Source organism: Acomys russatus, chromosome 28, assembly GCF_903995435.1.
Source record: "Acomys russatus chromosome 28, mAcoRus1.1, whole genome shotgun sequence".
In the NCBI taxonomy this organism is placed as follows: Eukaryota; Metazoa; Chordata; class Mammalia; order Rodentia; family Muridae; genus Acomys; species Acomys russatus.
The window spans coordinates 42727839-42740455 of NC_067164.1; the positions used below are offsets into that span (position 1 = coordinate 42727839).

The window sequence follows — 12617 nt, forward strand, 5'->3', positions numbered from 1 at the left end:
ATTTTGAAACAGTATTTTCAAGTTGTTTTGCTTTGTGTTTTTATCTTTTTTTTTTTTTCCAGTGCTGAGGACCAAACCCAGGGCCTTGCACTTGCTAGGCAAGTGCTCTACCACTGAGCTAAATCCCTAACCCCTGCTTTGTGTTGTTAAAGACAAGATTGGTCTCGCATATCCAAGGCCCAGCACTTGGGAGACAGAGGAAGGCGAGTCTATATTAGTTCAAGGCAGCCTGGTCTACAGAGTGAGTTCCAGAACAGCCAGAGCTACACAGAGAGAATCTGTCTCATAAAGCAAAAAAAAAAAAAAAAAAAAAGAAGAAGAAGAAGAAGTATTATTATTATTATTATCTCCGTAAACTCAGCCTCCACCCCACTTGTTTTATTTTTTGAGACAGGAAGGCCTTGCTGTATGGCTCTAGCCAGCCTCTAATTTGTAATTCCCCTGCCTCAGCCTACCAACTGCTGGGGTTTTAGGTGCCCACCGTCATATCTACGTTATAGATATCTTTTAAGGAAAATTTGGAGACCAGCATACTGAAACCTTAAATATATGGTGTGAATTAGTGAATTTTTTTGTTTGTTTGTTTGTTTTGGTTTTTCGAGACAAGATTTCTCTGTGTAGCCTTGGCTGTCCTGGGCTCACTTTGTAGACCAGGCTGGCCTCAAACTCACAGCGATCCACCTGCCTCTGCCTCCTGAGTGCTGGGATTAAAGGCGTGCGCCACCACGTCCAGCTGAATTAGTGAAGTTTTGTAGTTGATATCATTATTCCTTTATTATGTTAGCATATGAATATTCTGTATTGATTTGTTGCACTATTATGTCAACTACTGTAAGATTAACTTGTAGTTTGATAAATATCAACTAATTTTATTATGTAGTGATTTTGGTTTTATATCTGTAAAGAGGAAAGGTCATTAAATGAAGTGTAGGTCAACCCAAGGCTCCCCTTGTCTTTCTAGGTCAACCCAAGGCCACCCTTGTCCTTCTAGGTCAACCCAAGGCTCCCCTTGTCCTTCTAGGTCAACCCAAGGCCACCCTTGTCCTTCTAGGTCAACCCAAGGCTCCCCTTGTCCTTCTAGGTCAACCCAAGGCCACCTTTGTCCTTCTAGGTCAACCCAAGGCTCCCCTTGTCCTTCTAGGTCAACCCAAGGCCACCCTTGTCCTTCTCTTTCTGGGATGAGTTAAATTTGCCATTCCTCTTCCTACGACAGTAAAACGTTACATGTAAAATCCTGCCTAGAGGAAGCTGCTTATGACTTTAGGGCGCAATGTCATGTAAGAGCAGTTGACTAGCCCATAAAAATTCCTTTCTTTTAGGAAGGAAGCATGTTTCAACATCCTAGCCAGCCAAACAATGTGTTGCATAGGAACATTTCAGAATCACGCCAAACAAGCCCCAACCCTATGCGCATGTGTCTGTCTCATTCATCTCCCCAGTGAGAAGAAGGAGCCAACTGTGCTGCATGAACATCGGGAAACTAAGATGCCTTTACATTGTTGTTTTATTTTAAATACTTCGTTGTAACAAGGAATATATATTTCTGCTAGGTGTATTGTTTGCAGAAAGAGCTAAAGATAAAGAATCATAGTCTGCAAGAGACCAGTGAGCAAAACGCGGTTCTCCAGCACACTCTGCAGCAGCAGCAGCAGATGCTGCAGCAGGAGGCAACTAGAAACGGAGAGCTCGAAGACAGTCAAGCTCACCTGGAAAAACAGGTGTGTTGTTGACCGAAACAGTTGGATTTGTATGAAACAGAGCTTAATTGTTACTTGCAGATTTTTGATTAGTAAAAATAATTTTCTGGGCTGTAGAAATGGCTCAGTGGTTAAGAGTGGTGACTGCTCTTCCAGAGGTCCTGAGTTCAATTCCCAGAAACCATCTACAATGCGATCTGATGCCCTCTTCTGGCATGCAGGTGTACATTCAGATAGAGCACACATATACATTAAAATAAGTATTAAAAAAATAATTTTCTTATGTAATCAGACCTAGATCTTTTGCTGCTATGGCCATATTTTTCATGCTACAAAATTTTATTATAATTTTGACTTCTTGGATGATTTTTTTTTTATTGAATCTAAATTTAATACCTATCCAAATAAATTATTATGTCTTCTGATGTCTCCTTTTTGAATAACGCATATGGCATGGTATTCTTTAAAGAATTAGCAAAACAAAACAATAAAAGAAGAATCTCTGGCTGGGCTTGGTGGCGCACACCTTTAATCCCTGCACTCGGGAGGCAGAGGCAGGCAGATCACTGTGGGTTCGAGGCCAGCCTGGTCTACAAAGTGAGTCCAGGACAGCCAAGGCTACACAGAGAGACCCTGTCTTGAAAAACAAAAAAGAAGAAGAATTTCTTCTCCCCAAAAACATAACTGCCTCTGAGCTATGCAGATAGGTTATGATCTTGGAGTTGTGGCTAGTGAATGGTACAGTGCCTTTCTACCACACACACGGTTCTACATTGAATTTCTAATACAACAACAAAGATTTGTTGGAATAAAATAAAGATGTTATCATTTCACTGAAAGAATCATAGACAATTTGATAGTAGAGAGTAATCTTTCTTCTTTCATTTATTATCAGCTTTGTACAATCTCTTTTATAATATTCCACTTTATTTCTTTCAAAAGAAATACAGAGCTGGAGAGGTGGCTCAGCAGTTAAGAGCACTGACTGCTCTTCCAGAGGTCATGAGTTCAATTCCCAGCAACCACATGGTGGCTCAAAAGAAATACAGTTTATTAAAAAAAATTGTAAATTTTCTGATTTCATCTTAGTGCGTCATGACTTCTGACCACATGTTCGCGCCCGTGCATATAAACATATGTGTAGTGTGAGTCCATCTTTGGCTGCCCTCCTTGACATGAGAAGAAAACTTTCCAAATTGGAATAATAAAAAGGAGAAATAGGGCTAGAGAGATGGCTCAGTGGTTAAGAGCACTAACGGCTCTTCCAGAGGACTGAGATTCAGCTCCCAGCACCCACGTGGCACCTCACCACTGTCTATAACTCCAGCTCCAGGGGCTCTGCCATTTCTACACAGACACGTGCAGGCAAAATACTGGTGCACATAAAAAATAATTATTAAAAAAAAATAAAAAGGGAAAATTGCATCGTTTTGCTTATTCTTCCCATCTGCTTTCCTTCACTTCTCTCTCTTGCTGGCTTAGGAACGAACTCACAGCCTCTCACGGGCAGCAGGCATGCACGTGGTCTCACCTGTGCTGGACTTGAGGCATTCAGGACCTCTATCTCTCATTTTACTGTTAATTTTGTGCCACTCTGTAAGGATATATATGAACAACTTATCTTTATTGTGAAAAAGTTAGTTTTGTGTTTATAATTTCAAAGCATCCTGGTTTATATTTTGATTTTATCATTATTATTAAACTTAATTTTTGAGATTGGGTCTTTTTACATTGCCTAGACTGGCCTTAAACTCATGGACTCAGGCAATCTTCCTGCCTCAGCCTTTCCAGTATTTGAGGCTATAGTTACATTCCACCACACCAAGCCTACCTTGATTTTTAGAATACATCTGAAACTAAATGATAGGCTAGGGCTGGAGAGATAGCTCAGTGGTTAAGAGTGCCGCCTGCTCTTCCAGAGGTCATGAGTTCAATTCCCAGCAACCACATGGTGGCTCATAACCATCTATAATGCGATCTGATACTCTCTTCTGCAGATAAAGCACTCATATGCAATAAATAAAATAAATCTTTAAAAAAAATGATAGGCTAGACTCCCATTTGTTTTGTTTTTCAAGACAGGGTTTCTCTGTGTAGCCCTAGCTGTCTTGGACTAGCTTTGTAGACCAGGCTGGCCTCGAACTCACAGAGATTCACTTGCCTCTGTCTCCCCGAGTGCGGGGACTACAGGTGTGCACCACCATGCCTGGCTCTCAATATGTATTTATGAAAGTTCTTTTCTTCTGGATAACGTTGGCTTGTAATTGAATTTAAACACTTACTGAAAACTGCTTTACCAGGTATCAAAGCAGGAACAAGAGCTTCAGAAACAAAGGGAAAGTTCAGCAGAAAAGTTGAGAAAAATGGAAGAGAAATACGAAACAGCTATACATGATGCAGATTCGAAAAAGCAAAAAATTATTGAGCTAACTACTACTATCAGGTAAAATTTGAACATAGCAGTTTTATTGGCCTTCTCAGTTTTGTATCAGTAATATTTGAGATTCAGAGTTTGATAATATCCAGTGAAATATTTGTCTGAGGAACTAATTCCTTTTATAGCCTATGTTCCTGTAGCATTTTGTTATATCTCCCTTATATGCATTTTATCCTTTTTTAAATTATTATACTATAACTCTTTTTTTCTTACCCTGAGTAAGGATGCTGTATAGCCTGTCTTAGGTTCTTCACAACACTTGGTACAACTAGCACAGATCCTTATGCTGTTGCAGGACTCAGACACTGCGGTATTAAATTACAAATGACACTGAAAGTTGTAGGCAAAGCTCTCCTCACGCTGGGGAACTCCCGGGGAATCTGATTGGTTAGGTTCTTGTTTTGTTTTTTCAAGACAGTTTTTTTCGGTGTAGCCCTGGCTGTCTTGGATCTCACTCTGTAGACCAGGCTGGCCTTGCACTCATAGATCTGCCTGCCTCTGCCTCCTGCGTGCTGAATTTAAAGGTGTGTGCCACCACCACCCAGCCAGAGGACCTAATTGTACATGGGATAAATAAAATATTCTGATCCTTGAGTGAGCATTCAAATTCCACTTGGTGAATTGATATAATTTTACCCCCTTTATACCAGTAGCAGTCAAATGTGAACTTACATGCAGAAACAAAAACCATATGTCCCTAGATTTCCTTTCTCATTGGTGGGGATTAAGTGTTAAAATGGGGCCCCTGGGCTGAGTAGTACTGTCTTGACCAGAAGTTCTCCTGTCAGCGGTTCCAGTGACGTGCTCTTCCTTCAGATTTTGTCTTTCCTAACCACAGACATCTGGCCACTAACACACCCTTTCCACCAGTGACTGTTGTGCGGCCGTGAAGACTGGCCACATTCTAACTTTATCCTTCGTTATGCCAGACGCAAGAAGCGCTAGAGTTCCAACCCAAGGCCTGTTGCTGTTTTCTCCCATCACATGCCAACTTCTGAAAACATCCAGCATGCCTTGGGGAGTTTGGAGACGTCCTCTATAGTCTCTGCCTTTTCGTTTCTCTTACTATAATATACCTCTGACATTCTCCTAAGGACATAACTTGGTCTCTTGCAGACTTCTAAACTAAAGGCTTCTCCCCATGTTGCTGTGGCAGAGAGTTAAAGGCATATATACCCAGAACAATGTCATTCCTTAATGCCGACATTGACAGCACACCTGATTTATTGTTCTCCCATGGCAGCTCTGCTCTGTCAGTGTTAGTCTAACTGGTGCATGTCATGACATGAGCTGTGTTTTCTGAAAACGTTCTTCTCTGATTACTATATTTCTGTTATGCTTCAGACATCCCCTCCCCATGGTTTACTCTCGATCTTGCCGCTTCTGTTACTTACTCTTGTGTTACTCTGATGCCCCTTTTTGTTTGCTTTGTTTTGCTTCTGAGGCAGGGCTTCAATATGTAGTTTGGTCTTGCTTCAAATTATAAACTTGTTCCTCAGCTCCCCCAGAACTGAGATTATAGCTATGTGATATCATATTTTTACTCTTCTTTCTTTACTGACCTAAAAATAAAATTAGTCATTAAAATCACTTTATTAGCTTTCTCTTTGGCCCATGCTGATCAATTTAGGAATTTCTAGCTACTTTTTCCGTTCTTTTGAGGCAGGATTTCTCTGAATAACAGCCTTGGCTGGTCTGGAACCTGCTTTGTAGACCAGGCTAGCCTCAGACGGAGATTCCCCCTGTCTCTGCCTCTCAAGTGCTGGGTTCAAAGATGCACATCACTTCGCCTGGCTCTAGTCACTTTTAAAACTGAAAAAGGCATCCTAATAAGTCTTAAATTAAAATTGCCGACTCCGTGTGAGTAATATGGTCTTTATGATAGCTCAGTTACTTAGCTTCTTATTGTTGTCAGGTGATGGACACAGTACATGACTGTCCCTGCATGTTCTCAGTATACATAAAGTTCTGTGCATTCAATGCTGGCGTTAGGTTTAAGTGTTATCTTGTGTGTAAAGAATAATAATACTTTAGTCAGAATTTTAAAGAGTATAATAGGTGACTTTAAATTCTAAGTAAGATTTTGCTAATATTCAACCTAATAGAATTTGCAGGCTTCAAGTCAGCGACAAATCTTTTGGCTTAAAGTTTTCAAATTACCTGTTCTATTGTTTGTTTTTTTAATTAGGCAAGCCAAACTTGAGGTGGATCAGTACAAAGAAGAACTGTCTAAAATGGAAAAAGAAATAATGCATCTAAAACGAGATGGAGAAAATAAGTCCATACATCTCTCTCAGTTAGACATGATTTTAGAGCAGACAAAGACAGAGCTAGAAAAGAAAACAAATGCAGGTAAGCAACTAGCTAACTGAATTTAGCTTAAATACAAATACCTATGTATTTATCTGTGGTGGTTTGAATAAGAATGGCCTCCCTAGCCTCACATGTTTGAGTGCCTAGTCATCAGTGTGTGGTCCTGCTTGAGAAGGATTAGAAGGTGTGGCTTTGTTGGAATAGGCGTGGCCTTGTGTGAAGAAATGTGTTACTAGGGCTGAGGCTTTGAGGTTTCAAAAGCCCAAGGAGGCCCAGGGTGTCTTTCTTGCCCGGCTGCTGCCTTTGGGTCAGGATGTAGTAGCTCTCAGCTCCTGCTCCATTGGCTGCCTGCATGCCACCATGGTCCCACCATGGTGCTAATGGACTGCACTTGTAAAGCTGTAAGCAAGCAATTAAATGTTTCCTTCCTTTTAAAAAAGAAATGCTTATTTTTGTTTTATGTGCATTGGTGTTTTGCTTTCATGCATGTCTGTGTGCGGGTTTCAGGGCCCGTGGAACTAGACTTACAGACAGTTGTAAGCCACCATGTGGGTCCTTGGAACTGAGCCTGGGTCCTCTGGAAGAGCAGCCAGTGCTCTCGACTGCTGAGCCTTGTCTCCAGCCTAGAGAGTTTCCTTAGTTGTGGTGCTGTCATAGTGTCAGAACGCTAAGACACTGTCTTTAAGTGGAGTAAAGTGAGCAGCGGGGGTGAGGAGGCTGAAAGGGACTGTGTTCAGGTTTCGCCTCTTATATGTGAATAAAAGATAATCCTTTTTTAAAAAAATCTTACTAGGTTGCTTGTTTATTTGTTTGCTTTAAGATTTATTTATTTATTGCTTATACAATATTGTGCCAGCATGTATGCCTGCATGCCAGAAGAGGGCACCAGATCTCATTATAGATGGCTGTGAGGCCATCATGTGGTTGCTGGGAATTGAACTGAGAACCTTTGGAAGAACAGCCAGTGCTGCTAACCTCTGAGCCACCTCTCCAGCCTCCCTCCCACCCCTGCCTTTTGCTTTGCTTTGCTTTGTTTTGAGCTATGGTCTCCTGTGCCCTGGGCTGGCATGAGAACTCCATATACACTGAAGAACAGCAATAAACGTTGGGTCCCCCTGCTGCCCAGCTCTTCAGTGACAAGGCTACATACAGGTGCTGACCTCTCCAGTGACAAGGCTATATATAGGTGCTGACCTCTCTAGTGACAAGGCTATATATAGGTGCTGACCTCTCCAGTGACAAGGCTATATATAGGTGCTGACCTCTCCAGTGACAAGGCTATATACAGGTGCTGACCTCTCTAGTGACAAGGCTATATACAGGTGCTGACCTCTCTAGTGACAAGGCTATATACAGGTGCTGACCTCTCCAGTGACAAGGCTATATATAGGTGCTGACCTCTCCAGTGACAAGGCTACATACAGGTGCTGACCTCTCCAGTGACAAGGCTATATATAAGTGCTGACCTCTCTAGTGACAAGGCTATATATAGGTGCTGACCTCTCCAGTGACAAGGCTATATATAGGTGCTGACCTCTCCAGTGACAAGGCTATATATAAGTGCTGACCTCTCTAGTGACAAGGCTATATACAGGTGCTGACCTCTCCAGTGACAAGGCTATATATAGGTGCTGACCTCTCTAGTGACAAGGCTATATATAGGTGCTGACCTCTCTAGTGACAAGGCTATATATAGGTGCTGACCTCTCTAGTGACAAGGCTATATACAGGTGCTGACCTCTCCAGTGACAAGGCTATATATAGGTGCTGACCTCTCTAGTGACAAGGCTATATATAGGTGCTGACCTCTCCAGTGACAAGGCTATATATAGGTGCTGACCTCTCCAGTGACAAGGCTATATATAGGTGCTGACCTCTCTAGTGACAAGGCTATATACAGGTGCTGACCTCTCTAGTGACAAGGCTATATATAGGTGCTGACCTCTCTAGTGACAAGGCTATATATAGGTGCTGACCTCTCCAGTGACAAGGCTACATACAGGTACTGACCTCTCCAGTGACAAGGCTACATACAGGTGCTGACCTCTCCAGTGACAAGGCTATATATAAGTGCTGACCTCTCTAGTGACAAGGCTATATATAGGTGCTGACCTCTCTAGTGACAAGGCTATATACAGGTGCTGACCTCTCCAGTGACAAGGCTATATATAGGTGCTGACCTCTCTAGTGACAAGGTTATATACAGGTGCTGACCTCTCTAGTGACAAGGTTACATATAGGTACTGACCTCTCTAGTGACAAGATTATATATAGGTACTGACATGCCCTATTTCACAGTCCTGGAGATTAAGTCCAGGGCCCTGTGCATGCTGGGCAAGTACTCCACAGACTGAGAGTTTCGTAGATTCCAGCCCTCAGAATATTCCTGTGTGTGCATGCATGCATATGTGTGGGCTTTATTTACATGTTCATGAGATTATGTGCACTTTTGTGTATGTATGTGTGGAAGCCAGAGTTGAGTATGTTCCTGGTTGCTGTCTATCTTATTTTTTGAGACGGGGACTCTGATTTGCTAACTGTAGGGCGAGCCCTAGCAATCTGTCTGTCCCCAACAACAGCACTGGATAGGGTTAGAAGTACAGTCTTTTGTATGGGTGTTTGGCAGCTAAACTCAGCACCTTGTGCTTGCACAGCTTGCACTGTAACAACTGAAGCATCTTCCCCGCCCCTGGAATATTCTTAATATTACTTATTCATAGAGTTATTAATAAATATATGGTTTACATATAGCTTTTAACTGGTTCTACCTTCTTGACAGTGAAGGAGCTAGAGAGGCTACAACACTGCACTGAAGTGGAGCTAACAGAGACCACGCAGAAGCGGGAAGCTCTGGAAACGGAACTGCAGAATGCTCATGGAGAGTTGAAAAGCACCTTAAGACAACTACAGGAGTTGAGGGATGTGCTACAAAAGGCTCAGCTATCATTAGAGGAAAAATACACTACAATAAAGAGTCTCACTGCTGAGCTCAGGTGAGCTAAATAATAAGAAAGATACCATAATTACAGATATGTCTCTGATTATTTTGTGTCATTGGATCATACCACAAAATTTATGGTTGAACTTTTTGTTTTTGTTTTTGTTGTTGTTATTGTTTTTGGTTTTTTGGTTTGTTTTTTTGTTTGTTTGTTTTTGTTTTGTTTTTGTTTTTTTTTTTTTGAGACAGGGTTTCTTTGTGTAGCATTGGCTTTGTAGACTTTGTCCTGGACTTTATAGACCAGGCTGGCCTCAAACTCATAGCAATCCGTCTGCCTCTGCCTCTCGAGTGCTGGGATTAAAAGATTTGCCACTATGTCTGGCCTGTTGTTGAACTCTTTTGTTTGTTTGTTTGTTTGTTTGTTGTCCCTCCCCCCCACCCCCCCCCACCCCACCCCAAGACAGGGTTTCTCTGGGTAACAGCTCTAGCTGTCCTGGAACTCTCTCTGTAGACCAAGCTGGCCTTGAACTCCGAGATCCACCTACCTTTGCTTACCAAGTGCTGTGATTAAAAGTATGTATAGTTAAGACTAAATCTTAAAGCCGGGTGTGGTGGCGCACGCCTTTAATCCCAGCACTCGGGAGGCAGAGGCAGGCAGATCGCTGTGAGTTCGAGGCCAGCCTGGTCTACAAAGCGAGTCCAGGACAGCTAAGGCTACATAGAGAAACCCTGTCTTGAAAAACCAAAAAAAAAAAACCAAAAAAAAAAAGAAAAGAAAAGACTAAGTCTTAAATGAAATAAATGCCCAAAATACCTATTTTTAAAAAATAATGTTCCAGCCAGGCAGTGGTGGTACACTCCTTTAATGTGAGCACTTGGGAGGTAGAGGTAAGTGGATCCCTGTGAGGTCAAGGACAGCCTGGTCTACAGAGCAAGTTTCAGGACAGCCAAGGCCACATAGAGAAACCCTGTCTTGAAAAAAAACAAAACAACAACAAAAACGAGTCTATGACTCAATATAGCATTACATTCCTGTTGTTGTTGTTGTTGTTGTTTGTTTTTCTGAGACAGGGTTTCTCTGTGTAGCCTTGGCTCTCCTAGACTCACTTTATAGACCAGGCTGGCCTCGAACTCACAGAGATCCGCCTCCCTCTGCCTCCTGAGTGCTGGGATTAAAGGCATGCGCCACCATGCCCGGCTGCACCAGCGTATCTTGCCAACAGGTCACCGTCTTAGATTGAAGCCTCACAGCTGGGTTCTTGGTTGCCCTTCTCCTCTAGTACCCTGCAGAGGACCTTCCAGTCGTACGAGGAGCAGTCAGTAGGAGCAAAGGCGCTAGTTAGGCACCTGCTCGACTCCCCGTGTTCAGCGGATGCACAGGTGTTGCCTTCAGTAATTGAGCTTTCCTGCTAGTCTGTGCAGGGCAGCCAGTAGCCTTGGGTATTCCCATGGGGCCTTTTTGGTGAGTGACTCAGCTAGATGTAACCCATTCCCAGCACTGGAGGTTTCCCTTGGTGGCAAAAGGTGTGTGTGTGTGTGTGTGTGTGTGTGTGTGTGTGTGTGTGTGTGTGTGTCCCTTGGTGGCAAAAGGTGTGTGTGTGTGTGTGTGTGTGTGTGTGTGTGTGTGTGTGTGTGTGTGTGTGTGTGTTAGGAAGTTTCTACTAAAAACTAGCTAAGTTCCTATTTGGCCCTCAAATGACCTTCAGTGTTAGTTCCTTCCTGTGTTCCCTCCCTTACCCCTCTTCTCTCCCTCTCCCCATTTAATCCTCCCACACCAGTTTCCCCCTTCCATCTGTAACTGTATATTCTATTTCCCCTTGTTTGGGAGAGCCTACCCTCCCCCCAGTCCCTTACAAGACACCGAACCTTTGTGTTATGTACACTGTAGCACACCTGTTGAAGCTTAAAAGGTAACTGCACATGCAAGAGAAGACGCACAGCATTTCTCTTTGGGGACCTGTGGTATCTCACTCAAGATCATTTTTTTTCTAGCTCCATCTGTTTACCTACAAATTTCATAGTATCACTTTTTTAACAGCTGAATAACATTCCATTTTATAATTATACCATATTTTCATTATTCATTCATCTAGGCTGTTTCCAGTTTCTGACTGTTATGAATAGAGCAGCAGTGAGCATGGATGAGCAGGTGTTTTGGTAGTAGGATGTAGCGTCCCTCAGGTGTGTGCCAGAGTGGTACAGCTGCATGGCGGCACACAGATCTACTCCCAGCTTTCTGAGGAGTTGCCACTCTGACTCGCTTAGTGGCCCTTAGTGGCCATACAGGTTGCACTCCCACACATGAGCACGTGTCCCCTGCCTTCCCCACGCATCCTTACCAGCACGGCTGCCATGTGCTCTCTTGATCTTGGCCGTTCTGACTGGCGTAAGATGAAATCTCAAAGTAGTTTTGATTTACATTTTTCTGATAACTAAGGGTGTGGAATATTTCTTTACAGGTTCCTTTGCCATTTGTGTGTAGTGTCAATTCTGAATTTTTTGTTTCTTTAAAACTACACAGAAATATTATAAGAATATGTTTTTATTTTAATCCCAGGTGTGGGGATATGAGGCTGCTTTGGAGCATCCACAGCAGCTGACTATGATTTACCTCACCTCGTGCTCTAGCAGAGACGTGCTTTTGCCAGCTGCAGATACTTTATGCAATTGTGTTACATTTGGAATTCTGGGAACTTTTCAGAGTCATAAATTCTAGGTAGGGTTGGTGGTTGTTGGTCATTCAGGGGGCTTGGTTGTGAGTTATCGGTAGGCAGGCTCATAGAAGAAACAAGAAGAAAATAATTAGGTTCAAGGATGTCTCTTTCTTTCTCTCCCCTCTATTTTTCTTTCTTTCCTATCTAGTGATAAGGTGTGAAACTAGGGGGGGAATAAAGGGTAGGAATAAAAAGAACCCACGGAGTAACAAAGGTCAGCTACATTTGTGTCTCATCTTTTAAGATCTCTTTGCTTAGCTCCATGCTCCATTTTTTTTTTTTTTTTTTTTTAAATTGGGCTCTTTGTTTTCTTTGGGAGCACTGATTGTGTTTCTGAGACAGGATTTCTCTGTGTAGCCTTGGCTGTCCTGGATTCACTTTGTAGACCAGGCTGGCCTTGAACTCAGAATGATCTGCCTGCCTCTGCCTCCCAAGTGCTGGGATTAAAGGCCTGTGCCACCACTGCCCAGCTGGTTATTTCTTTTTTATTTATTTTATGTATATGAATGCTCTTTTTG

The 12617-nt window shown here is 42.6% G+C and overlaps 1 protein-coding gene across 1 annotated transcript in view; it reads left to right on the top strand.

Moving 5' to 3' along the window:
• The window catches only part of Ccdc18 (coiled-coil domain containing 18), an 80448-nt gene that overhangs the window by 42830 nt on the left and 25001 nt on the right, over positions 1-12617 (top strand). Inside the window, exons 17-20 of the mRNA XM_051170820.1 lie at positions 1551-1718; positions 3998-4140; positions 6323-6486; positions 9227-9440. Coding sequence (XP_051026777.1) covers positions 1551-1718; positions 3998-4140; positions 6323-6486; positions 9227-9440 — 689 coding nt within the window. The remainder of the gene's footprint in view (positions 1-1550; positions 1719-3997; positions 4141-6322; positions 6487-9226; positions 9441-12617) is intronic.